The 27,735-nt window shown below is 36.3% G+C and overlaps 1 protein-coding gene across 2 annotated transcripts in view; it reads left to right on the top strand.

The window, feature by feature from the left end:
* Window positions 1–2,217: 2,217 nt before the first annotated feature.
* Ugalt (UDP-galactose transporter) overlaps window positions 2,218–27,735 on the top strand; it is a 34,401-nt gene continuing 8,883 nt past the window's right edge. Inside the window, exons 1-4 of one of the 2 annotated variants that reach the window (XM_081761597.1) lie at window positions 2,218–2,372; window positions 7,241–7,304; window positions 16,605–16,699; window positions 25,309–25,428. In XM_081761597.1, the coding sequence (XP_081617723.1) occupies window positions 7,285–7,304; window positions 16,605–16,699; window positions 25,309–25,428 (235 nt within the window). In that variant the 5' untranslated portion in view covers window positions 2,218–2,372; window positions 7,241–7,284. The remainder of the gene's footprint in view (window positions 2,373–7,240; window positions 7,305–16,604; window positions 16,700–25,308; window positions 25,429–27,735) is intronic. The other variant, XM_081761598.1, reaches the window with a different exon arrangement.

Consider the following 27,735-nt stretch of genomic DNA (forward strand, 5'->3'; position numbering starts at 1 on the left):
GTATTGAACATCAAAAGTCACGGCTCTCTTTTTTGATCTAGTAGCTAGCGAACCTTTGACCTTTGATGAATGAAGTTCTGTGGTTTGATTCTCGGTGAGTGAGCATCGAACGCACTACAGTGGTTCAGGTTCAACTTTAAACTCTAGTTGTCCTTCTGCGAGACATCGCTTTTGACAAACGACCTAAATCAATATCAATGAATGAACCAACCGAAAAGTCTCATTTCAGATTCAGAGAGTTTTTCGGTAAGGAGCGATGAAGATTCTACACTTCTCTTTATTCAAGGAAAAGATAATTGAAGTTTCGGGACTCGAATTCCATTTCCTTATCCTTTCTCTAGGATACATTTTTAAAATAAACATTTTCAGTTCAAAGAGTGAGCCGTCTTACCCTCCTTCCTATAACTGTTCGTCCAACAAATTAATTATATTCTCGCTCCTTTGGGGCTTATGGTGACCGCCTCAAGAAATTAGGGACAGAAGTATTCACAATTCAAATACGTCTGTATTAAGTACTATTAAGTACAACACATTTTGATTAAACTCCGCTAGGCTTGTCGCACAGATTGAATCGGACGAGAGAAGACCATATTTGAATTTACCAACGATAAATGCTGGAAGTAAAAAATAAATAAATATATAAATAAAAATAAAAAACTTTGGGCGGGCGGTAGCCTCCTCCGCCCTCCTCGTGGATCCGACAGTGCATAAAGGTACATATTTGGTCCACAATAGTCGTGAAAGAGAGTGATGTACGTCTCTATAGCAGCAAGCCACCCATCATAGTGAACAAAGAACGTTATGCTGGTTAGGCTAAAGGAGACGGTGATGATGAGAAATGAATGAAATGGTGGAGCGAAGACAAAGGGAGGAAACGGGAGAATCCCGAAGAAACCAACGCACGCGTGTTTGACCACCACAAAGTTCACTTGGCGCAAGCTGGGATCGAACAAGGGACCCCAAGCACCAGAAGTAAATGCTCTACCACTGAGGCACCGCGGCCCGCTTTGTACTCATATACACCACATATCCCTTAAGTCATCCATCTTATGACATCATACTACGTGACGTATTTCATTGACCAGAGGTGGCATGACCAATGACGTCATTCAATTGCCTAGGTAACCAATTTCTTACCATTTTCAGCCAATCAGAATCATTCGTCGATACTCAGACCTATACTGCTTCATGTAAGTATTATCACGTCTCTATTTTAATATTATAAATATACCTTAAATTAAGCTAGTTACCTTATTACTATTACTTAGTTGTTTCGTATTCGTTCTCAATAACTATGTAACCTAATGGGTTTTACAGAATCGATTAGGAAATTAAATGCCCTCTCTGCTGGTTTAGTGGTTAGCGCGCGCGCCACCGATCCTTGGTTCAATTTCTGGTGGGAGAGCAGAAAAAATTAATTTCACTACCATACACTTTCATTAACAATTAGTTTCTTTTAGTCTAAAGAGAACTACTGGGACGTTAAACTAAGATTTCGTTTCATTGGTAAATTAAAACTGAAGAAATAAACTGAGGAATTTGGGCAAAATCAATTCTTTTTCTTCTTCTTGATTGGTTTGTGGTGAGCGATGTATTTAATATTAAGGTCATTAATTTTGTGCAATCCTAAACTCTTTGGGCCTTATGCAGAGTCGTTTTGAAGCGCGATTAGTGCCATACTAAAAAGTTCGACTAACATAAGTCTCCTGCAGTAGTCTATAGTTTAGTATGATGCTAATTGTAAGTCTAAACGACTCTGCATAAGGCGGTTTGCTTTTTTCTGATATTTGTAGCTCGTATCAGAATTTAAAGAATGCCTTCAAACTTAAAAATCACTAGAGGATACCAAAGCCAAGAGATTTGCATGTTTCACTACCGCTGCCGATGTGACCTCTCTTATAGAATTCTGAATTTTCCACTGTTTAAACGTTCTATGTAAATTTAGATATTAATTTCACCTATATTGTGTATATCAATGCATCATTCCGTAACAGTATTGGCTAAATTTGCGGAGCGCAACGCAACATGACCCAAGACACGAAAAAAACATTTATCAATACTATGCTTATTATTGCAAATTAAAACGTATATTTTGCATTGCATTGACCAAACATTAGGCTTCGAATTACTGACTGATAAGAAGCAACAAAATGATGTGGATTCAACATGGCGGCTCTGCATTAACCTGATGGTAGTAGGTTGGGTAGATGGGGTTACTTACATGACTGAAATGTTCTACGAATGGAGTATGCTGTGTTTGTTTATTTACAATGTATGCGTGGCACCTCTAAGGATGTGATATGCCGGGATGGTGAAGATTATATGAAATATCTAATTCTGAAAGGAACCAAGTGGTTGGATTGTACAGTTAGGTAGGGTAAAAGTATTACAAATTGTTGTGCTTTAAATGTCGTATAGTACGATATATTAATTACTGTAAATATTTATATAAGTGTGATGTTAAAAGAAATTGAGCGTTAGATTTCAAAAAAATACAATCAAAATAATTAGTATAATAATTTGTAAAATTACTGGCATTTTATTGTACCCGTAAATTGTAAGGTCTGCTTCTGTTATAAGAGTTCAGCTTACGATATTACAACATTCGTGGCATCGTAAGTCATCATTCATTGTCAATGCCAAAAGGCACTAGTTGTTTGTGCTTCCCGGTTGCATTACTAGAAGTAAAGAAGGGTCCTGATTTACTTTATTCAGGCCAAACTTTTGCAGTTGTACTGTTCAGATTGGTAGGGTTCTAGATCGCTGGCTCGCATCCGTATTAAGTCGTAATAAAGGAAACAAAGTTAGCTACTAATCAGCCTAACTCTCTTGACATTACTATGTGACTTTAGTATTAAGCTTTGTTAAACAAAGGAACCAACCTGGCTCTTGACTCACCTTTACCAATATGTGCAGGCCAGCATTATAGAACCTTCCCGTTCAAATTTGATCCTTCAGTTGAAATGTATATAGTTACGTACGATTGACCTTGGAAGACCGCAACAAATACTGTTTCCATTAAAATGCATATGTAATGGAAACAGTACAATATAAACACTAAGTTGCATGGAACAAATGTACACAATCTTCGTTGTTTCTGACGAGAATCATCACAATGTGGAAGGAGCGTCTATGTAGATTATATTTAAATTTTATATACAATGAGCTGCTTTTATATTTTCAAAGTCAGCCACCAAATTCCTCAACAGTATATACTTTCCACCAGTGGCTCGCGTACAACTATCGTAAATTTTTTGATCACATTCAATATTCTTTATATGGTGAGGTAGCTTATTATGAAATATTGCCCTTACTCATTGAAATCTTTCATGTTGCAAAGCAGCGGAAGTTTCAAGTAACGTATATACATAACTGATTGTAAATATAGTTGTACTTTGTTTGGGTGAACTGCCGCAAATGGCGTCCCCAAAATCCAACATTTTTGGAGAAACGAACAGAATCAGGCGAAATGTCAGCATGAGAGTAACGAAAAAAGTCACCTGTGTAAGGTGATTGATTAGAGAGTAAAATGTAGTTAAATTCTGTTGTATATGAGTTCGCGTATTAATGCGATGTTCAATGAACAGGCAATAGAGCATAATATGGCAGTGTTTCAAACCTACTGTCTTATTAACTAATCTATGTTGCAGTAGTGGGGGGGGGGGGGGAATACAGAAATGTATAGCAAAAACTAATAGAAGGCTACTTACATCTGAACAAATGTGGTGAAATGGGCCAAAATTTTAGGTACTATCCCATTTTATGGACGTATAAATTTGTAAATATCTACGGAAAAAATATGTTGTTTGATTTCACAGTAGGATTCTACAGTGATAAAAATATATCGGGATTTTACCCGTAAATGTATAGTAGGGTAGATACATGAAATGAAACGTGTGTTTTTTTACCGTGTACTGCTTCATAAGAAAGGCATGATGAAGTGAAGTACTATGTGAAAGCAGTGGACAAAGTGATAATAGAAGTGTCGCAAAGCTGTACCACACACAAGGCTTGTATTTATGCCATATGAAGTGTGTTTTCAGTATCCTCTGTTATGCATATGCTCATTGTTGCTGATGCGCCTACTACGTCACTACCGCTCAGTTTCCCCTGTTGTGCTCCTGCTTTGACTTCGGTAGATAGCATTCGTTCATTTTAGTGGTCACCTAGCACAGGTTTATTTGGGTTTTGAAAGTTAATCCTTGCTTTATGTACTGCAGTTTTTGTGCATATGCTGTAGTTATGTTCAGCTCTCCTAAATTCAATCTGCGCCCTTTAATGCAACTTCTATTTTAAGAAAAATTTTCTGAGGCAGTAGTGGGGTTTTCCTGCCAAGAGAGGTTCATATTTTATGAATATAATTATCCTCTTGTGTGTGAACCTAGTACAGAAGAGAAGTATTTTCGTATGTGCGTTGTAATTTTTATATCACTAGGACATGTATTTGATGAGAGGCTCCGCTCCCAAGCCCCTTCCAAATGATTATAAAAGCAATTCTTGCCATCCAAATGTTTATGGTAAGTGTTTTCCCACCTGTTTAGTGTATAAGGGAAGTACGTATATTATGTGTATAATGCTACTCTTATTTTACTGCAAATACTTCATTCAGCTTGTCTGCTTGTAATGCAGCTAACGCAAAAACTTAGTTACTTTCTTTTTCTTACTAAAATGTTCTACGGAGACTGTAAATTATTCATGTTGGCCGAGTAAGTGTTCAGTATCATGGGTAAATGTAAAATGAAGATTTATCTGTTGTCTATTTAAGACTACCTACGTATGCATATTTAAAATAATAATTATAATAATAGTTAAGTAGTTGACTGCTTATCCTGTTTTCAAGTTTTTTAATCGGTATTGCCACGCCCTTACATGGCATCCATTTTTTTTTTTTCATACTTACGAAAACAATCGATATACGTTCAATTTATGAACGGTACATCTGAAGTAATAAGTAGGATTAAAGTTCTAAATTCTACTTCCAGAGCCATCTATTGAATGAAGCGTGAACTAATTAGGGAATTAAGTATTGTTGAACTTTTAAATTATATACCTCTTTATATATAGTGCTATATATCTAAACTGCGCGAGAGAAACAGTATAAGAAAAAAAGAGTTTCAGAACTCGATTTTTTACTTTACCAAGCATATGTATGAATCACTTATACTGACAATACCAAGACGCGATTATTCAACTCACGTTTAGAATTGACTTATACCAAGTTAACCAGAGGTGGAGCATGACACATAGATCTTCAATTTTGACTTATCTCATTTTGGCCAATTTCTGACTTATACTGTTTCTCCCGTCCAGTCTAGATATATCATCGTCATTGTAAAAATATACCACTCTGTACCCATGTTCTAAAGCATATTACATAACTGAGTTTTCCTATTGCAATATTGGCGTTAGACAGTATTTTTCGATTTTTTCTTTCTTACTTTTTTACGCGTTTTTGTGACAAGTATTAGAGTTATAGGCTATCTTCTATACAGGCTAGTAACCTGTCATACTTTTAGCGTTGCTTTGAATAAGCTACATAACTCACTCGCTTCACAGTTGTATTCTTCCTTTTACATTCTCTGTTCACTCGGGAAGTTTCTCTTTGCCTTTTCTTTGCTCCTTTCTGGCTACATGATTATAGCAGAGATCCTGATTTGATTCCCGAGGGAGCTCTTGTATTTCAGACTTAACGTTAAGCTGTAGATCTACGTTTTATGTAACTTCAGCAATGAAATAGTGTGTTAAACCCAAATCTATTACTTCTTTCATCAGGTGACTACTTACACACAAAAACGAAGGGCTAATCTTCCGGCAAATGGTGGCCCCCGATTAGACTCACACGAACCTGTTTTGAATGTTGTATTACTGCTTATTTGTTGTTTTTTTAACAAGGTTCATGCTGTATGAAGACAGTTCTTGGGATTTACTTATGTATTAAGTTAAGGATCTTGTTCCTTTGGAAATGTTCTAACTGTTAATGAGTGCAGCCATAAGACTAGGTATAGTACAGTAAAAAAGAAACTTATTTAATCAATTACGTAACCACCCTTGTAAGATTATTTATGTACATCTTAGTCTTCTAAGGGTGATTTTTGAGCGTGCAGTTGCATATTAAGTTGTGTACAATGAATGAAAAATGAAATGGTGGTTTCTATGCTTTTGAAGGTGACAAAGTACAAACACCATTCAGCAAAATTAATATCTCTGTTGTTGCTAATGCATAAGAATAAATATAAGCTCTTGTAAATGTATACTTCTATTTTGAAAAGCAGTATAAATGGCACGAAAACTTATAATAATGTTCCATTTAGTTGACCATATACAGGGTGTTTCAAAACAATACCGACAACGTTTGGGAAGTGATTCCTGACACCAGGATAAGACAAAGTATAGACTAACCTGGGTGCAGAAATCTGTCATTTCGGAGTTATAGGCAGGCATTAAAAAAAAATAAAATAAAAAATAAAAGATAAATAATTAACTTTAAAGTTCCATATCTCCAATACTATGGGACCTACCTCAGTTGGGTCAGACTTTATTATGAGCTACTACGTGCCCTATCCATATATATCCATGTTTCAGGAATCATGCGGTACTTCAGCAACAATTTTAATGAAGTAGTTGGTGAGTACTTCAAATATATGCCGAAACTCTCTCCATAAAAATTTTTGCGGAGTACCGCAGGATTCTGAAATTTTTGTTTTTGGATAGCGCACATATTAGTTCCTAAGTAAAGTCTTGACCTGACTACGGTATGTCCCATAGTATTGAAGCTACGGACATTTGAATTTCATTTTTTCATCTTTTCGGCAGCTTATAACTCCGAAATGACGGATTTGTGCACCCAGGTGGTTGGTCTATATTTTTTGTCTTATCTTAGTGTCAGGAATCACCTCCCAAACCTTGTCGGTATTGTTTTGAAACACCCTTTATATGAGGTGTTCCGTTAGTAAGGGCGAAAAGTTACATGGAACAAGAACGCTCTGAAATTACGTTTGAGGTGTTCGTATACTATTATCAAATTGCTCAATTGCTCCGTACGGGCAGTTCTCTGTATATATAGTTTGTTTCCTCTTTTCCTTAGAAAATATAGTTTCAAAATAAATGGACGATATTTTGATCATTCAGAGTACATTTTAAGGAAACCAACCTTTGTTGAGTTCGCTCTTACTACCTAGAACGCCTCTTGTGTAAAATATGTTTGTTTCATTGTCATAAATGTGTTTTATATTTTTTTCAGGGCATAAGTTCTTTTCTAGTACTGGCTAATAATAAGAATGATCTATGGTTGTAACCAATGATGGGTAAGTTAAAGATTTTGATGTTGTTCATTTCTAACTGTGATCAGTATTATTTGATGAAAAGTATTGATATTTTTTATGTATTTTGTCATTAAATGTTTCATTCATGTAATTTAGTGAAGCAGGAAATGTAATTCTTTTTTCTAAGTGAGGATTCCGAAGTATTAAATGTATTATGATTTTTTTCGAGATAAACTGTTGGTATGCGATTTATGTTATCCATGTTATATGCATTCACTACTTTAGGAGAAAGGTAAACTTAGGTCTGGTTATGATTAGTCACAAACCTTCCCAGTTCTGAATTAAAAGGCATCAATGAGATAGAAGTTATTATACAATCAGTATTTTTTTTCCTTGATTAGAATGTTTGCAGTGATATATTTTTTTCTTTCTTTAAGATGCTGTGAATGTAAGTTGTACAGTTACTATTTTGATTTCTTTTAGTAAATTGTCTTTTCGAAGAACTTCTGAACCTATGATCAGGTTTCAGTATAGTTTAGTGTAGATTAGTGACAAATGATTTCCTGTACAGCGGGAAAAGTAATCAATTCATTAAGTTCATATCGAAAGAAACTTCATCTGTGGAATGGAGAGTGCACGTAGGTTCCATAAGAGACTATTCCTCTCTGCGCAAACGGCGCCTCATTCAATCGCAGATGATGATAGCTTGTGATGAGTATTACCGTATTTACGCGTATAGAGTGAGCAGAGCGTTCCCAAAATTGCAGGCCTAAAACGTAGGATGTGCAGTATACACGGAATATTTTCGACAGTTATATTAAACTACTCAGTCTTTCACTAACTCACTGTACAACACCTATATTTTGCGATATAATTGTACGAATACAGAGAAAATTAACAAGAATACCGGTATAATGGATAATTATAATACAGAATACCATATCTTCAGGCGCAATGCAATCAGTCGGAGAACACGAATTAATACAAATTGTTAAAGGATATACTTCACCAAAGGAATACGTTCCTCCCTGTTTGTCACAAACTGCAACAGCAACACAAGGAAATACTGGTTGACGTACTCTCGAGTTGATAACACTCTTAGAGAATTCTTGAATGACTCATAAGTGTCTCTTTCCTCCATTGATTCCTCCTGTGGGGCCGTGGTGGCTCAGCGGCAGAGCGTTCATCTCTGGTGCGTGGTGTCCCTGGTTTCATCCTAACTCGCACCAAGTGGACTTTGTGTTGGACAAACACTGTGTTCGTAGGTTTTCTCGGGGTTCTCCCGTTTCCTTCCCCTTTCTTTATTCCGTTCATATCTTATCATCACCGTCTCCTGTAGCCCACACAACATATTCGTGGGACGTGAAAACTCAAATATTTCATTTACAATGATGATTCGTCCTGTTCTAATTTATTTTGCTTTAACATTACATTTGCCGGCATTGCATTAGAGGCATCGTTATATGTATATATTAAATGATGCTTCCAGTGGGAGAACGGTACATGTTGGGTAAATTTTAATTTTATTGTCTGTAATTAAGGGGGTGTAAATTTTTGTTAGAGAATCATTTTTCCTGACTCAGGAGTCGTCTACAGAACTTTTGTTTCCAAATTCCCGTATTTGCTGCTGTTAAATTAGTATATAGTGTCGTACATGCGAAATATAACGTGTTTCATTTCGTCCTATCAGGGTGCGCATTATACACATAGAAATAAAAAAAAGAGGGGGGGGGAACAACCGATTTTTGACACAGTGATTCCTCTATAGATACGAATTCAGTGCCCCTGTCCAGTCGTTCGATTTTTTTAACTCTGTGTATCGTTGAAAAATTTTAGTTTAACGTCACACATTTATGTCCTTTAGGCTAAAGGAGACGGATAATTACCGAGACGCAATGGGTCTAGCTATAATTAAGTTGGCCAGATTTCCAGATATAAAAATACGAACACGTTCAATTTTACTAAAAGTTGCTGAAATCATTTAATTAAGATTAACAACCGACTACAAAGTGTCAATACATAAGAAGTTTAACATTAAAATTAAAACTTTACCGGCATAAAATTGGTATTTTAAAAGTTAAATAGATCTGTTTATGTTATTTAAACACACATGGCACTGAATGTTTTTTGTTTCTTTTTTGAAAACTTAAATGATATTTGGTTCATTTGCATGTTTTAATTTCAAATATGTTTAGCAAAGCAACATTCGTGAGAACTTAGGGGCCTAAAGTCTGTATCTGTGATTAGCTTCTCAAGGTGATGCTTGTTGCTCGACGTTCGAAATAACGTATTTCCAGTTTCAGTAACAGATTTTTTGTCCTTGCTCACAATTCTCTGCGCCGTTTTAAACTCAATTCACAGGCCGCTTCAGTTCTCCCACAGAGACCATAGTCTGTTTCATTATCTTTCACGTAACTTTAATATAAAAAAAGTACAGAACTCCCGCTATTTTCCTTGGTGTATTTATAATCAGTGCGTTGGTAAGAATTAGCACGTAACTAAATATATTTTCCGAAATCAAAACAAATATACTTGCCACTTTTTTAAGTGGTACAAGCCTTAAAATACAAACTGTCCGTGCTGCGAGGAGGTGCTGAAAATTTCCTGGCTTTGGCAAGAAAAACATGTGTGAGAGGTCTGAGATTGCATAATTATTAAACGTATTCTCCGTTGAGATCAGTGCACTCTTGACGTTGTTGAAACTTTTCTAGCCTATGAAGAAAAAAAAAAAGTCCCTGAAACCAGCTCTCAGCAGCTTGTGCGACGTCAGAAATATCCTCAAAACGGTGACCCTTCAGGTATTTTTTTCAGGTAGGAAGTATAAAGTAGTCAGAATGGGCCAGGTCTGCCAGTTACGGTTGAAACAATTTTCGGGAATTAAGAATGGACGATCAATAATGAACTGCAAAAATGAATTTGGCGAAGAGGAAATCCATTGCAGCCATTAAGTGTGTGTGTGTGTGGGGGGGTATTTTTACTGAATTGAAATGAAATGCAATCTGTGAGTTTTACGTCCCACGATTATGCCGGTTAGGCTAAAGGAGACGGTGATGATGAATAATGAATGAAATGGTGGAATGAAGAAAGTGAGAGGAAACGGGAGAACCCCGAGAAAACCCACGCACACGGTGTTTGTCCACCACAAAGTTCACATGGCGGGGGCTGGGATCGAATCCGGGACCCCTAGCACCAGAGGTGAGCGCTCTACCACTGAGCCACCGCGGCCTCTTCTACTGAATTATAATGAGCTAGGTTTCTTTTTTTGTGTGTATTACTTCTGTATGTTATTCAAGTTGGTAATACTGGACCTTATTCTTGCCCATGTGAATTATTTCGTAACATATTTTCAATATTCATGTGCTATTGTTATGACATAAACTTTCAAATCCGATATATATAGCAGTACTAGCAGCGTTCACCCCGCTTCGCTGCGGTCACCCCGGAACGCAATAAACTTTGTTACTTAGATAATTTTTACTTTTTCGCTTTCAAGTGATATGATAAAAACCATAGAAGATTGCAGTAAATGTTAACATTATATCGCCTGTCATTTATGTTAACCCGCCCCGCTTCGCTGCGGTCACCCCCGAACGCAATAAACTTTGTTACTTAGATAATTTTTACTTTTTCGCTTTCAAGTGATATGATAAAAACCATTATAACGCCTGTCATTTATGTTAACCCGCCGAGTGACACGGTCATGCGGGTTGCATATAAATACGTTTATTTTTATACCTATGATGAACTAACAAAGGATTTGTACGTAATGGACACCTGAATGGTCAATTATCTCAAGACACTGGTAATTGAAAATTAAAGTGATATGATAAAAACCATCTAGGGTCCAAATCCTAATAACCCCCCAAAAATAAAAGAAATTGGTTCAGCCGTATTAGCGTGATGAGCGGACAAAGGATTTGTACGTTCTCTTTTATATATATAGATGATTAGGAATTATACTACTCATCTCTATTTTAATTTATATAGAATTCTCGCTTTCGGCTGTATTCAGGAATCTTTGTCGTAATGGCTGAAAGTTGAAGAAAACAATAAAAACAGGATTGACAAAGGATCAGTGTTACCGGGAGAGAACAATATAATAACTCATCCTACTTCAGAATGCTCTTTCCATGTATATAGGTTCGTTTTTATTTCGATTTTTCTTCTACTTTAAAAGGCGACCAAGGCTCCAGGGTAAAGCCGAAAGTAAGAATTCTGGACGGTAAGAATAATAATTAACAGTATGGGCAATGGTCATTCTCGAATCACCTGAAGGGCTAGTTGCGTAGGTCTTTGTGAGTAATGCACCGTATTTATGCGAATCTAATGCGCATCAGTGGTAGGACAAATTCGTTATTTATTTACTCAACTTTCAGCCATCAAAAAAAGAGTAAATAAATACGGTGCATTAGATTTATTGCCGTATTTAAGTAAGCCATCAAAAAAGAGAGTTTTAGGTAGCTTATTGTTACGTGACAATCATTGTTTGAGAAGTTTCTGTACTACCTAGATGAAATAAAGATTTAAAATGAACAGGAACTATCTTTGCTTTAGTAGTTTAAAACAGAAATAACACATAGTCTCTGAGCAAAGCAGAATGTTTTTTTCTTTCTTTAAAAAATTAAAATATGGATGTGTAAGTTTCGCCAACTAACTAAACCATTCATCATACAGATAATGCATCTGATGAAGGCGAAGGTTTAATTGGCGAAACTATTATACATCCATATTTTCATAAAAATATTGTGCTTTGCTTACAGACTATGTGCTATTTGCATTTTAAAACGAACAGTTATATACTATCAAAAAACTCAAATTTATCCACTTTCTCTCCTTCGCATTATTATAGATCGTGTAAGAAATTATAGTGAACATCGATTTTTTGCTGACAGCTGTTTGCATTTTCCAGACTTAGGTTAAAAAAAAATCTTTATTTGGGATAGGATGTATGGAAATTAAACGTTTAAGCTCGTAAATAAAAGTATCTTGGAGCTCTACAGAATATATATCTTAAATCTACTTTACGCTTGAAACTACCGTTGTGAGATTTTTTTTTTCTGTTTGCCTTTCTTTTTATGTCTATCTAACTCAAACACTTTATGGATAATTAGGCTAGCAATAATGTGCAAAGTCGAGAATTGCAGCAATGCACTGTGACGTAAGAAAGGGTGTTTGAATGAAGTTGCAGATTCAAGTTACACACGAATCTAATGCGCCGTCAGTTCTAATATCCATAATTTCGAATTCTATATCTGGACAAAAAATAGATGCCCATTAGATTCGCGTAAATACAGGTAATACTGAAGTGTTTTAAATGTTTTTTAAAAAAAGTCAAGAAATAAAGTAAAGTAAATGGTTTGGATACTCCTGGAGTTCTCGAACTTTTTGCTAATATGTCTCTTCGATTCCCAGTGGGGATACTCGGTCGAAAAGTGTAAGAACTTTCTCAGGCCAGCCATCTTGAGTGAGATTTTACCTTATTCACAACAAGCAAATGCTGGGGTGGTATCTAACCTCTGCAAGTCTCAGCTCGCTTCCTTCCTTTTCTATTCTTTTCCCCTTTCTTCGGATAGTGTGCTCGCCGAGACACATAATCCCTCATACATGACAGGCTTGATGCCATGGATACCGTCAATGCCCAGAAATGTGTATAAATAAGTGAACTAATGTGTCTGCCTTTTGTTATAGAAAATTCTTCGTGGATCCCTCAGTAACTTGTATCAAAGCATATATATTCCCATAAATAATGTAGCAGAATAATCATGCTAGACTAGTTCGTTGATTTAGGATACTGAGGATACTCTAGGATATCAATAAGAGTGATGTGATTGCTTTACTTGACACAGTTATTACAGTAACAATTGGAAGCGTATTCCGTGCAATAAGTTGTTATTAAAGGGATCAAAATACGAGTAACTTCTTTTGACTGGCATAGATGTTACACATTATAATTGTGAAAAGAAAAAAAGAAAATATAAACCTCATGAAAACCCAGATCGGAACATTCGGATTAGGATTAGGTTTCTTGGCTTTTGGCATCTTTGGCCATGGCTATTTTAGGCCGTCGCGTATAAGGAATTACGTGTCAAACTAGTCGAGGAGCTGGGGAAGGAAAGAAGGGGTCTGGGACCTTTATGTTAGGTACTGTTCTGGCGATATTTGCCTAGTGAATGACGAAAGCTCAGGAAAAAATCTCACTCAGCATGACTGACCTGAAAAGGCTTCTTTCATCTTTCCGACCGAGTGTCTCCACCAGGAATCGAACCCGGGACCGCTCACACCATAGTGACTATGCTACACGATACCACATCGGATTATTCAGCTATATTATCTAATGACTGGTCTGAAAATTCCAGCTTTAACACGATCTGTGAATAATATATTACTATAATTCTCAATGTGATTTTTTGAGCACGCTATTTTCGCACTGAAAAACAGATAGCAGGTGCGGGGATTTCTTCATCTTTCATGGTGACTCCTATACCCCTTAAGATTTTGACTGACTTATTTACATGTGAATGAATCAGTGTGAAGGCTAAAATCGTGCAGAATGAGTCATATATAGGGCGAACATACGTCACGTTTTGACTGGAACAGTCCCGTTTTATCATTTATCAGCGTCTTTCGGCTGTCCCGTCAGTAGATGGAAAAAGTGGTATTTGTCCCGTTTTTTGCAAGTGAAAGGAGTAAATAACAAACCCAGTACCTTTACTCCTTGTAAAGATGTTAATAATTAATAACAAAGCGGTAAGAATTGAACTTTAATTGCCTAGATTATACATGATCTATTGTTTGCAGTACTGCTTAAAAGGCAGCAGAGGTTTTAGCAATTGCTTGCTTGTTTAACTAACTTCAACGTATCTTTCCTTTTTCATAAGTATCGAATTACTTGACCCCGCCCTGTAATAGAAAGAAGGGCGTTGATAAGAACAAAGTTGGGCCTAAAAGTCCAGGGTTGCTAATTCACCACCAGTAGCAATCCTAGCCACATTCTGTTCACTTCTGGCCATTTTATAGCCAATTTTCATATTCATTCTTACGTCTATAAAATTATTGTCATTGTAAGTAAATTGTATGTAGGTAGAGGAAATTTAAACGCGTTTTTTTTAAAGGCCAAATTTCTTAAGGGGAATGCCGAGAGGTACTTGCGGCTTCGCAACTGGTGGGCAAGGGTATTAGATATTGCTAAGGTAAACAGGAATTAATTTATGCACTGACCTATTTCTCATTTTCCACGATTTTTAAAAAGTTGGAACTTGTCCCATTTTCACCTGAAAACTTTATGGTCACCCTGGTTATATAACATTAGTGCCAAAGTAATGCGGTAATGGTAGTTTCCCTGATAAGAACAGATGCCAAACAAGATGAATGACTGTTTCGTTGTCTGTGTGTCGTTGTTTCGTGTATTGTAATGTCAAGTATAGATCTAAATGTATGTTGAGAATTACAATGCAGACAATTCGGTAGTTTGGGATTAATATCTGTGGCTTGATTTTGTCTAATATGTAGTGGTGGTGGATGATTGCGGGTTTCTTTCGAAGTAATGGAAGGATGGCAGTAGTGACTTTTGCATTCTGTTTTTACTTTTCTGATAACTTTCTGATATAAGTCAAGATTTTTTGTTTTAATTTTTAAATTGGGTATTGAATTCGATGTTCAGGCTTTCGAAAAAGTATGTACATTACCTGTATTATTTTAGTGTACGGCCCTAAAATTTTTCAAACGTTATATGTTCAAGTAAATGTAACGTGCTATTTCTTTTCTTGATGAGAAAGAGGTTATAAATAGAATGGGACTAACAGACCTGTTAGAAATGAATTTAATACGTTTTTAATTAGGATTTTCTGGAGACTGTTTGGAATTTAAATATATACAGAAGGTTGTTCGCTGTATATCCTACCATTTTCGACGGGTACTTACCTCAAGAGATACCACGCCACCAACACCGATTATGTTTTATTGAACCCCTAGCATTGTGGACTTTCACACGGCATCGCACTTTCCATTGCAGCAAGCTTCGACGTAGGACAGGCATGATAATTCTGTCTCACTTCCCCCTGTACGCTTTCCATAGACTATTCAGGGTGCGTGGATGGCGATGTTAAAGACGTCGTTTCGACAGGCCAAATGCGCAAAAATCCATTGGACTGGCATCTGAGTTTTTCACATTTTGCATTCAACCATTCGTCTATTTGCAGCAAAATAACAGTTTAATGTGCGGTCTTGTTTATTGTGCGATCGAAATAGAACTGAATTTGTCGTGTGCTCTGTTAGTTTGTGCCTGAACTACTACAGTATAGTTAGTGATATATAGTTGTTTTTCTATGAATATAAGGGTAATTCCCTTCTTTTAAATTATTTAACTCTTCATGAACTTATATTTTAACAGACACTTGCTAGAATAAAGATCTATGTTCTTACATTGGTGAATACTTTGAAGTAACTCTCTGTCATCGCGTACTGTGGACTTGTATGCGTACTAATTGCGTATTTTGAAACTTAAGATAACTTACTAAATGGTGTGCGCAGTGTTCATCTTTTCTCAGATGCTTATTAATAATGATATACGTGATTTCTGTGAAATAATCCTGCATTTTAAACTTTTTAATATTAATCACGTGAGGGTATTTTTCTCATCATTTACAAACGTGCAACAATAATAAATATGGCGAAATGATTAACTATCTTTCTAGTACTTTTAATAATTGAAGTTTTAGTTGTGATTCGAACGCAGTTTGATAGAGTTCTTTTGGTCCATGACTACAAGGTAATTTCATATTCAGATATGAAATCAATGGAAAATAAACAGAATAGTTTTGTACGTTACTGGGTGATTATTTTGTATTACTACGGTTTACCGGTAGGCTAACTGAAGACATCTATTCTCCGGTAACCAAACTCTGTACCACGCACAACAAAAGCTAGTAATCATGCTGTTTGTTACTTGGAAGCCCCTTGTTATTGACGGTATTTAAAGTGGAATTAAGCCGTCTTTAACACATAAAAATATGTATAAAATACACAAACACAATTACATCGAGCGTAAACACTAAGAACAGAATTTCACATTGTTAATGCAAAGTGGAATATGTATTACCATTAAAATACGTAATATTTTAAATGATAATTTATGAGAACGAATGAATTCATATCTCCTGTTCTCCCTGGGTTTCTTGTTTTTCAGATTTAATAAGGTGCTTCTAACATACTTTCTGAGTGAACCCATCTACTCGTGGTACTCGAGAAATATTTTTGTGTAGATTTTTATTTGGAGCGGAACGTAACCATGTTTTCTTTTCTTTTTTCTTGAAGAGTTTTTATATATGTATATATATTTTTCAGCATAAAAGTTGCTCTTGTACGGAGATCATCTGGAAAGGGAGAAGATGATGATGGTATACTGATCACCGTACCGTTGGCAGAAAATATGAAGAGAAGTAATTATAATTTCTTTAAAACCAAAGCACTTGTCCTTTCTTGTAGTTTGCATTAGAGAAATGTAGAAATTGTATAGGGTAGATTTGCAAGCCAGTGGATGAAATGATTGGGTTCCAACAGTTGTCTTGAAATTTCTAACATAACTAAATGAACATGTATAAAATTGATACAGTTGTTTCTGTTTTATTCCTTTATTTGAAAATATTACAATAGGCTTATTAAGTGCATGATAACATGGTAAATGCCAAATATTGGATTGTGGATTTCAATACATTTTGACTTTCACCGCATCTCAAAGTATGTCGTCTGAATGAAAATTTTAGTCACTAAAGTTCATTTATTTGTGTATTCTGTTCTACATCGCATGGTTGTTCAATGTGAACCAACGGAGACATGACTTTTACTAGGAATTGAACTCAGGTCCCCTTCTTCTATATAGAACAGCACTACTTTATTTTAAGCGACTAGAAGGTTATGAGTACGTTTTATTATTTTCGAATACAGTGTATGTGGTGCCTTAGTCGGTAGAATGAGCTTTCCTATCAGTAGAATTCTGATTTCCTGTTTTGGAATAATTTCAAAATTAGGTTATTAATTTCAATACGAGATCAGAGACTTGTGTTCTTCCTACATTGACAAAATTGTTCATATTAATCCAAGAGTACCAAACATATCGAAAAAACAGCATGTAGGGGGCGGGTTTGTTCCTTTGGACTCAACTGTACACATTTTTTGTATATTTCTCGATCTCCCCTGTTTTCTCCCTCAATATCATTATACCAATTATTTGAATATCCTTCACTAGTATTTGTCAATACTATATTTAGCCTTCAAGCTATAGTCACGGAACGATTCACTGAAGATTTCATTTACATTGTAGATGAATAGAATTGTGCTCAGTTAATTAAATGAAAAATGAAGAGTTCTCTTTTAATTTTTTATTTGTGCGTAGGATTTTATTGGTAAGACCAGGGGTAAAAGTGGATCTGAAAAAGTAGAGAGGTGGTAAGTAGCGGCATGGCATCCTGCCTATCTATGTCCATTGTATTTTTTTAGGAACTGGGGGGACGCAGTACAAATTTTTTGGAGGTAGGGGCACGGCGTCCCCTCGCGTTTTCCCGTACTTTTACCCCTGGGTAAGACGTATATTCACTCTTTCTCTTGCTTTCATCCCAGGTTCTAGTGGCTACCGCATATATACATTTGGTGCGCGAGGCCCTGGGTTCGATTTCTGAAGAGAAAATCGAACTCACTACTGTGGTCATAACCCCACTTTAAACTCTGTCATTTTATATATCACTGCTGGCAATGGATGTAAATACAGATCAAGTGTTCCTTATTTTAAACCTTCGTTTCAAAACATCCAATATACGACGAGTTTATATATATAACTCTACTGCGGAAATTTAGTTCGTAATGACATGTCTTTCTTTTTCTTCATTTTTAAATGTATGTATATATATATATATATATATATATATATATATATATATATATTAAAAGGTATATCAATGATTTTTAATCATCTGAATAAACTTGAAGGAACTGACTATGTACCCAAACGTTGTTCAGAAACCAAGCTTATGAATTAAAATCTACAATTTCATCTTGCACCTTGACCCTGTAGACAAATAAACATGACATAGTAGTCGAGTCATATTTACTTCGGTGTCCAAGGCTAAATTTCAACTCTATCGTTTCAGTAGTGTGTGAAGGGTAGCTTGCAAGTTCGAATTCTTGTTCAGCCATGCGAATTTTATGGAAGACTTATACTACACCCTGTTTCAAAAAGAATATACGTATTACGAAGAATTATTTTGTCCAAACTATCGATCGCTGCGCCTCGGCTCGGCTATTGGAGAAACTAACACATAGTTTAGTTTATATTAATAGCCGCTACATGTCAGTTGTCTTCTGTTTTGCTTGGTAACCGTCATGTGTTTAAAATGGCTACTCCGCAGCAGAAATCATTTTGTGTTCTCGAGTTCGCGAAGTGCAATTCCGTGATTACAGTGCAAAGACGTTTTAGTTTGAGGTGCCAAATTGATCCTCCGAATGGGTGGAACATTCGCAGATGGTATCGACAGTTTGTAGATAGAGGATGTGTATGTAAAGGAAAGAGTCCTGGCCGCCCTCGTGTTCCTGAAGAAAATGTTACACGAATTCAAACTGCTTTCCAACGTAGTCCTTCAAAATCAACTCGTCGTGCCAGTCGGGAGTTGCAAGTGCCGACAACTACAATTTGGCGTGTTTTGAGACATCGGTTGGTTATGAAGCCGTACAAGCTACAGCTGTTACAAGCTCTGCGTCCTGATGACAAACGCAAACATGTGTGGGATTTTGTAACGAGATTCTGCATACTATTGAGAATGATAACACTTTTGCACAACGCATCGTGTTCAGTGATGAAGCGACTTTTCGTGTTAGTAGTCAGGTAAACAAACAAAATGTTCGAATTTGGGGCCTACAGAACCCACATGCAGCCATTGAACATGTACGAGATTCGCCCAAAGTTAATGTGTTTCGTGCGATATCCCGATCATCTGTTTACGGCCCATTCTTCTTTAATGGAAACACGGTTAACAGTCAGCAGTATCTCGCTATGTTACAAAACTGGTTGTTTCCGAGGCTGCACGAAGACAACTTCATTTTTCAACAAGACGGGAGACCCACTCACTGGAGTCGCCAAATGCGTGAATATCTGAATGAAACTCTACCGAACCGTTGGATTGGTCGTCAAGGAGCTGGCGACTTAGCATGTCTCAGCTGGCCTCCACGGTCATCGGATTTGACAACTCTGTGGCTTCTTCCTGTGGGGTTTCGTTAAAGACAACGTTTATGTACCACCACTCCCACAGAACCTGGAAGAGTTGAAGAAGCGGATCCCCTTGATACATGCTTGCACGAGTATGGAAGGAATTTGAGTATCGATGTGATATTGTTCGTGTTGCTGATGGAGGACATATTGAACATCTGTAATTTAAACTTTGAATTGTAATTTTAACTTGAGAGGTTCTTAAATATGTGTGTAAAATTTCATATTCGTATGTCTTAAAGTTTAAGAAATATATGCATTCGAAATACATATACTCTTTTTGAAACAGGGTGTATATTTATAGTTTTTTCTCTTGTACTCTGGTTTGTTTCTGCTTGTTAATTGCGTCACATATTTTAATGCTCATAATCTATTTACATTTGTAGTTCATTTCTCTAATACGAGCGGCAGTCAAAACGTTCCCGGAATTCTGTTGCAGCTCTTTATTACCACAATATAAGTAGGCACCTTCGGAATACACACACACTAGTTCCACCGCTCCAGCGATTGGTGCAAACAGCGACGAATGGCCTCTTTTGGTATCTTCTGAAGTTCAGCCTTCGTATTAGTTTTGATCTTCTACGTTGGAGAAACGAAAAAGACCCATTTTTAGCTTTGTTAAGAGCTAAACATCCGATGGTGCTAAACTGTTTTTAAGGCTATTAAACTCTCTGAATCATATATTTTGCACATGAACTTGATGTTTGCGTGTTGCACAAGCTGTGAAATTACACTAACTGATCACTACATACTCCTCCGTTTAGTTACACTATTCGTACACTGCCTGTTATGACATGTTCACACTTGTTAAATTCAGAACTTAGTAACCTAAGGACTGTATTGCACAAGATTCATTGCGATTTCATCACGAATGCCAAAACTGCAACAACATTCTGGGAACGTTTTGATTGCTTCTTGTATAATACCTTCAACTTAGGTGTTCCGTGTCATCTATTAAGTATCAAGCAATCTCAGATTTTTGAGGTCACGGTGGCTCAGTGGAAGAGGTGGTCTTGTGGTAGGGTTTCGTGGTTTGATTCCAGTCCATTTGAGTTTGCGGTGGATAACGTCGTGTCCATTTTTTTTTAAGGTTCTCCGTTTCCCTCCACATTCTTGTTCCACCAGTTCTTACATAATCATTCACTTTCATTAATTATCCGTCTTCTTCATCACACAGAACATAATCATGACACGTAATATTAAATATTCCATTTCAAAAAAGGTATGAAATTTCTGATAAACTTTGCCCTTTGATCCATGCATTCAGTATCACCAAAGAATTTTCTCTGTGAAGGATGTTCTCATTGTCAAAACTTCATGTCAAAGCATATTTGTCTTTTATCTGATTCTTAAATCGCGAAAAATTATCGCGTAACGTGGCCGCCCTCCATTTCATCGTGTGATGTTTTACTCTCATTGTTGCTCTACTTCAACTTTGTCGATAGTATTGCAATGGAGAATTACTTGAAAATACAGGTAGCATATTTTGTTCATTGTCTGAATTTCACTGTAGCATCAAACTATTATTAGACATATTTAAATCTAATAAAATATCTAAAGAAATTAAACATATAGTATGCGGCAAAACAAACAGTGCTGAAATTCTCGTACGAATTGCGGGCAAGTCCAAAGTGGTGTGAGCTGTAAGCGCCATATGTGTGCTTAGTTGTGTGTGGACTAGCGTAGTGTACAGTTGCTGCGAAGATAATGTTACTTACAACAGAGGAGGTGTTTATTGTCGAGCACTATTTCCACTCATACGGTGTGGGGCAGAATCTTACTGCAAGAGATGAGCGCGCACATGTACTGTATTGCTCTGGAGCTATTCGCGTCCTTAGAGCGTAAAGGTTCTGTGTCCAATTTTAGAAATAATGGACATAGGACAACATTTCATTCATTATTTCTTGTAAATAATAACGATTTCGTACGCTTTTCTGTCGCCATGTGAAACAGCACATCATGCGCCATCTATAAGTATAAAAAACTCAATTTCGAAAAATAAAAAAATGGACTTAAAACCTTTTGCGCTCTAAGGACGCGAATGGAAATTTAAGATTTCATCAGCAACATATGGTTCAGTGACGAAAACTATGTGTACCTTGATCGCTACATCAACCGACAGTTGATTATTGATTCATTTCTGCGATTTTTGCCGCACCAAAAGTCTGTCGTTACAACAGTGGATGCAGCAAGATGGAGCTACTGCTCACACTACAAGTGAATCACTTGTCCTTCTGCCCATAAGAGCTTGGACATCGCTTGATTTCCCGTGAAACGGATTTCCCATATCCTTCCCACTTCCCTGACGTCTACATATTGGGTATCCTTAAGGAAGCAATTTTCTGAACAAATAACCCCCTGCTACTATACCGGAGTTAAGAGAGAAGATTCGGTCATTTGTTTTGTCGTTCCAGCAACTCGTGTTCACTAACATGTTCGTCGGTCAACAGGAGCTCTACGAAGAATGTGTCCGACGTAATGGTGAACATTTTGAACACAAGATGTACAGACGCGATACCTCTTCAATTTACAATAATGTCTGTTGAGTAATATTTAGTTGACATCCATTTGACATTTTTTATGTTTCATTATTTTGTAGAACAAATAAATAAATAAATTTCAACGAGGTGATTTCAGTACTGTTTGTTTTGCAGCATACTGTTATACAGGAAGTGTATTGGGGACCATTGTTGTTGCTAAATGGTTAGCGTTTTCTTGCTTTCTCTCTCTCTCTCTCTCTCTCTCTCTCTCTCTCTCTCTCTATATATATATATATATATATATATATATATATATATATATATATATATATAAGATTCGGATTTGATGGTCGATGAGAAATAGTTTAGATTACACTTAAAACTGAGGAGAGTACGTCTCACAGAGCCTTGGTGCCAAAAACGGACCTAACCTTCTAGATAGCTGACCAAAAACGAATTTTAATTTTACTATTTTACTCACCGTAAAACCAATTTTTTGACACGTGGGACATTGGTTTTGAATTTCGGGCCACGACATGGGTTAATGTTAAAACTGTCCTTCCGGGAGTGCAGATTCACTCGTTCAAGACAACGCCATGCCATTTGACCTTCGTAGTCGACAAATACTGCATGCATATACTTTCTCAGTGTATTTCCACCATTTTATCTTGAAACTAATTATCATCCGTACCCTTCAACATAAACAGAGCGTATAACCATGGGACGTTGAAGTGTATTTTTCATTTGATGTTGGTTGGTTCCCGGGCATCATTAAGTTCTATATACCCCAAGAATTAGGGATAGACTGTACCTAATATATTTAAAAGCGTGTTACTGTATGATATTAGTTCTGACCGTGGTGGTTTCTAGGAAAAAATGGTAGGTGGGTGTATGATGTAGTAACATCTTTCTTCCTTTGTATACAAGCTGTGGAAATTCTGTGTGTACCTCCATCGTTTGACATTAATTTCAGTACCAATAGAGTCGATAATTTACAATTTTATGTATTGGTGAAAAGATTATATTTTCGTTCGCACCTACGTCTCTGTGACATAAGTATTGGATCTATTTTAAGTCATATTGTACGTCAGCGTTCTTTTTTTTCCCCTGCGTACTGCCATATATGCACGGTGTTCAAAAAACTGAAATCTTTAAGTTTTATATCCCATGGTTATGTCGACTAGGAGACGATGATGATTAGAGTGAATAAAATAGTGGAATAAAGAAAATGGGAGGAAACGAGAGAACCCCGAGAAAACCCACGCACATGGTGTTTGCCCACTACAAAGCTCACTTGGCGCGAGCTGGGATAAAATCAAGGACCCCATGCACCAGAGGTGAACGCTCTACCACTGAGCCACTGCAGCCCATACAGTGTTGAAATACGAATGGATGTTTGGTAAGATAAATTGAACTCTTTTATGTATTATGTGATAAATAGACAAAATTAACTTGTTTTTCATCACACTACGTTGTAGCGTAGTGGTTAGCCCGCCGAGTCAGATACCCGTGTTTGATTCTCAGTCCATTCGTGCATTGAATTTTAATAAAAGCTTTTATTTATTTATTTATTTATGTTATTGGTTTGAGTGGAGATGTATTTTTTTTTTTTTTAACTTTGTAAACACAAATTTTTCTTTTGTCGTTAAATAACATACAAATCACTCCAGTAAATGAAATGGTTCTCTTGTACATTATTTTCTTATAATTCTTGCTTTTCTATGCGCAAAGACAGACACGTAAAGAAACTAATTATTATTCTTCAACTAAAACTAAAAAGTGGTATCTTTCCATCGTATACTCCGTTGTCAAATTATTGCTTGAAATGCTCTGTAGTTTTTGGTGCCTACTTTATTCAAAAGCTTTCATATCTTCGCATGGGATTTATGTTTGGGCTTTTTCGAAAACTATTGTACCGTTATATAAAATGTTAAGTGTTTTGTTTTCTTCTTTTAGGGCACAATTACTAATTTCTTGTACTATTTAGTTTTAATTTGTAAAATCCACAGTATTTTTGAGATCATCAAGTACTTTTCCGTGAACTATAGTGAGTGTGTTGCTTAACGTGTGCATTAATGCTTTTAATATTTCAATTACATGCTCTGTTTACCAGATATTTAAGTTAATGCAATGATCATTCAAATTGTTTACAATAGCTACTACTCTGTCTCTGATGATAATTTCTGTTCTCTGTTGGATGTATCTTAGTACGTTCTTAGTGTGGGTATTTTTCAGGAAGTTTGGTTTGTAAATAGTAAGCACCAACAATTATCACTATGGAACAATTGCAATGTTCAAGTAAATCTGTAGATAAACTATTTCAGTGTAGGACAAGTGATATCTCATTAATTTTGACAGTTCATATCCCATTAGCTGTTACCTAACATCTGTCTAAAGCTACCGTTAGTAGACCTTAAACAAAGTTCTTAAAGCACTCCGTTCTTTAAATTGAATGTAGATTACCTTAACGGTTCTCAAAAGATACTTTGTAAGGACAAATTTTCCATCCTGTTAGGAAATAGTATTTGTTATCCACTGCAGGTAACATACAGGAGATTTAAATAATAAAAATAGTGATTTCCAGTTTAAAAAAAAAAAAAAAAAAAAAATCATTGAACTTCTTCACGCTAAACTGGAAACTAAAGACGGATGAAAAGTATGGCCAAAACCTAACTCGAGTTGAGTTGATTTTGAGTTTAACGTCCTTTTCAGCAGCGAGGCTATATGAGACGGGATCTACTGATTAACGTGGAATCCGAACCACATGAGCTCCTGCCGGGAATCGAACCCGGCTCCCCCACGCCAAAGACGAGTACGCTAACCGCTTAGCCACGAAGGAGCTCAAAACCTAATTCGAAACCATCTCTTATTGAAACCGACCAAATTAATTGGCAAGGTGAACTAACTTTTATCAATAGTGCTAGTATTCATTATCAATTTAGGTTTCTTTGATTTAGTAGAGATTTTCGTTTTCATTTTAATTTCATTCGTAGTTTTGTTACTGACTCTAAATTTCATCTTTACAAAGGAAGTTCGGAGGACCAATAAGGTACCACTTGAATTGGTGAAGTGTTTGGGTATTAAAGCTTCTGGTTTTGTGTACTTTTAACAAATTATATTCATTTCGAATTTGCTGCTGTCCTGCCCTTTAAAAATTGTGCTTTTCAAAATTTACTATGAGTATTTTAATGAAGTCATTTCGTGCTAATATACATTGACTTCTGTTATTAATACTAACCATTGTGTAGCATGTTACTGATAAGTGTGCAAATATTATACGTTCATAATTAATGAAGTTCTTTAATTATTTTAGGACAAAGTAATTATTTAAAGTACGTCAGTTTAGTGACGTTGACAGTTCAAAATGCAGCTTTGGGCCTCAGTATGCGTTATGCCCGCATTAGGGAAGGTGATATGTTCCTTTCAACGACAGGTAAGGTTTCAAATTCGTTTTGTACTGACTAGGCTATGCATCTTCTGTTTAGGAACATAGTGCATATTTTTCGAAGAAGTTTAGGTTTCAAGGGAATATCTTGCACTCTCTTTCCTTATGTGATTTGGTGATCGTAGCTTTACACGCTGGACTGCTATCATGCATGTTCCATTACCTTACGGTAGGCATAATTTTGAAGTTTGGTAACGTTGCTATGATTAACTGCTGACACGAGCTTCTTGGAGTTGTCAATTTACTTCTGTTAATGAGGCATAGCTACTGTTATATGTTTAGAAACTGAATATATTTACCGTATTTACCCGATTCTAAGACGTGCTTTTTTGTCGATTTTTTTGCCTCCAAAATCAAGGTGCGTTTTAGATTTGAGTTGTGCAAATTTAGGCCAGATTAGATGAAGTTTTGCCAAAAATTGCTAATCCCGTTAGAAGGAAGATAGTGATACAGATGAGGAAACAGATGATGAGCAGTAACATGTCAGTGTTGTGTTTTCCGAGTGTGAGTGCAAAACAAAAGAAAAAAAACAAGTTTAAATAGTTGTTGAATAATTATTTGTTCGTTTGTGTGTGTGTGTGTGTGTTATGAGGGTATGAGGTTTCGATCCTTGTCAGTCCCTGATCGGGAAGACAAATTTATGACCGTCTTATATTCATGTCTCGGTAAGGACACCAAGATATGAAGGTCTAGGGGTTCCCATTCCTGTTGTCCCTATGAAGGCTTAGCTAAATTATGACGGTACCTGGGTTCGGGTGCTATAAGGTTCGTGAAGGGGGTTGGCCAAAATGTAGCAAATGAGGGTTCTGGGGCGTGTACCCACCGTCACTGACGAGTCCATAATGTCGTGGAAAACACGTATAGAACTTTCCTCGTCAACAGTCTCATATAAGTTATGTTCGTGTCTTTGAGCGTCTCTTATAACCTCGGGAAGGAAGTTCGTAAGAGTCATGAGACATGAAATTAAGCACCTAATGATTGTATAGAGGAATAAATGTACCCTTGCACCGTGCTACGTTAACTGCACCATCAGTTTGACAAAAAATAAAAATGTAAATATATGCATGCAAAATATGACATTACTTATCCTGCTGAAGGAAATATCATCATGATATACCCACATTTATACTTTTAGCGTAATATCTCTCGACACAAGAATTAACATTCACTATATATATATTTTAATATATGTATTTTAGCCTTTGGATTGTCACAAGCACATGCGTTTAATACAAACCAATAATATATTTTTGGTAAATAAAATATAGGCCCAAGATCACTATTTGCGGACGAACGCGAATGTTACCGGCACCGATTATAACGCACGAACACCAACGATTCTGAAAGTTCATTCACCGAAATGCGCAATCATTATTCGAAGTAACAAACATATTCGTTTCCTATCACCATTAGGGAAATGCAATTTCACTGATTAGTAATTCTTTTAGGAGGGTCCTTGGACGTTTTCCCTTTGCTCCGTTGTCTTCGGTGCCATTGAGAGAATAGAACTTCGTCCACCATTCTTCTTAGTTGGCCGGTAACCTCATAGTCACATTTTGAGTATGGAGTCTTTAAGATATTCTGATCTTCACTTTGGACATAGATCGCAGTTTTACATTTTATAAATGTATTTTTAAACTTCAGAGCACATTACTAATTTATATATCTTGGTATTAAACATCAAAAAATTCAAAACAACTCGTTGTAATGAGTAACAACAAGTGATGCCTTTACTTCCTAAAATCTCACTGCCCGCCTCGTAAGTAATGCCTTTTTAATACAGAAAGAACGCGTATGAATACACTCTTGTGACAAAAAATACTTCCTGTCAAACACTCAATTTTTAGATAGTTGGTCCTCTGATAGGAGGTGATTGGTTAGTTATAGCGTTATTCACAGTATATAGATTATACCCAACCAGAGAATGAAATGAATAACTGCAAATTAATGTTAAATATGGAAATTATAAAAGGTAGTTCGCTGCTCTAGAGTTCAGTTTGTACAGGAGTCGAGGGAGGCCAAACTGTGACGAATTCTTCTTCCAAATTTAGCTATGCCAAGAGAGAAGTGGGCGACTAACCACACACACACATAAAGAAATTTGTAAGCGAGAAACTTCGCAGCTTTTTTAATTTCCTAGAATTTTGTATCGCTGCATGTTTATTCTAAGAAATCCTCTTGTATATACGAAGGTTGTTTGAAGAGTATATATAACGTTAACGTTATAGTGTGTGTGTGTGCATACTGGTATAATATGATACCGATAATGGATTGCTATAAAACTGATGCAAGCAA

The sequence above is a fragment of the Thermobia domestica genome, chromosome 6 (genome assembly GCF_964235325.1).
Source record: "Thermobia domestica chromosome 6, izTheDome1.hap1.1, whole genome shotgun sequence".
In the NCBI taxonomy this organism is placed as follows: Eukaryota; Metazoa; Arthropoda; class Insecta; order Zygentoma; family Lepismatidae; genus Thermobia; species Thermobia domestica.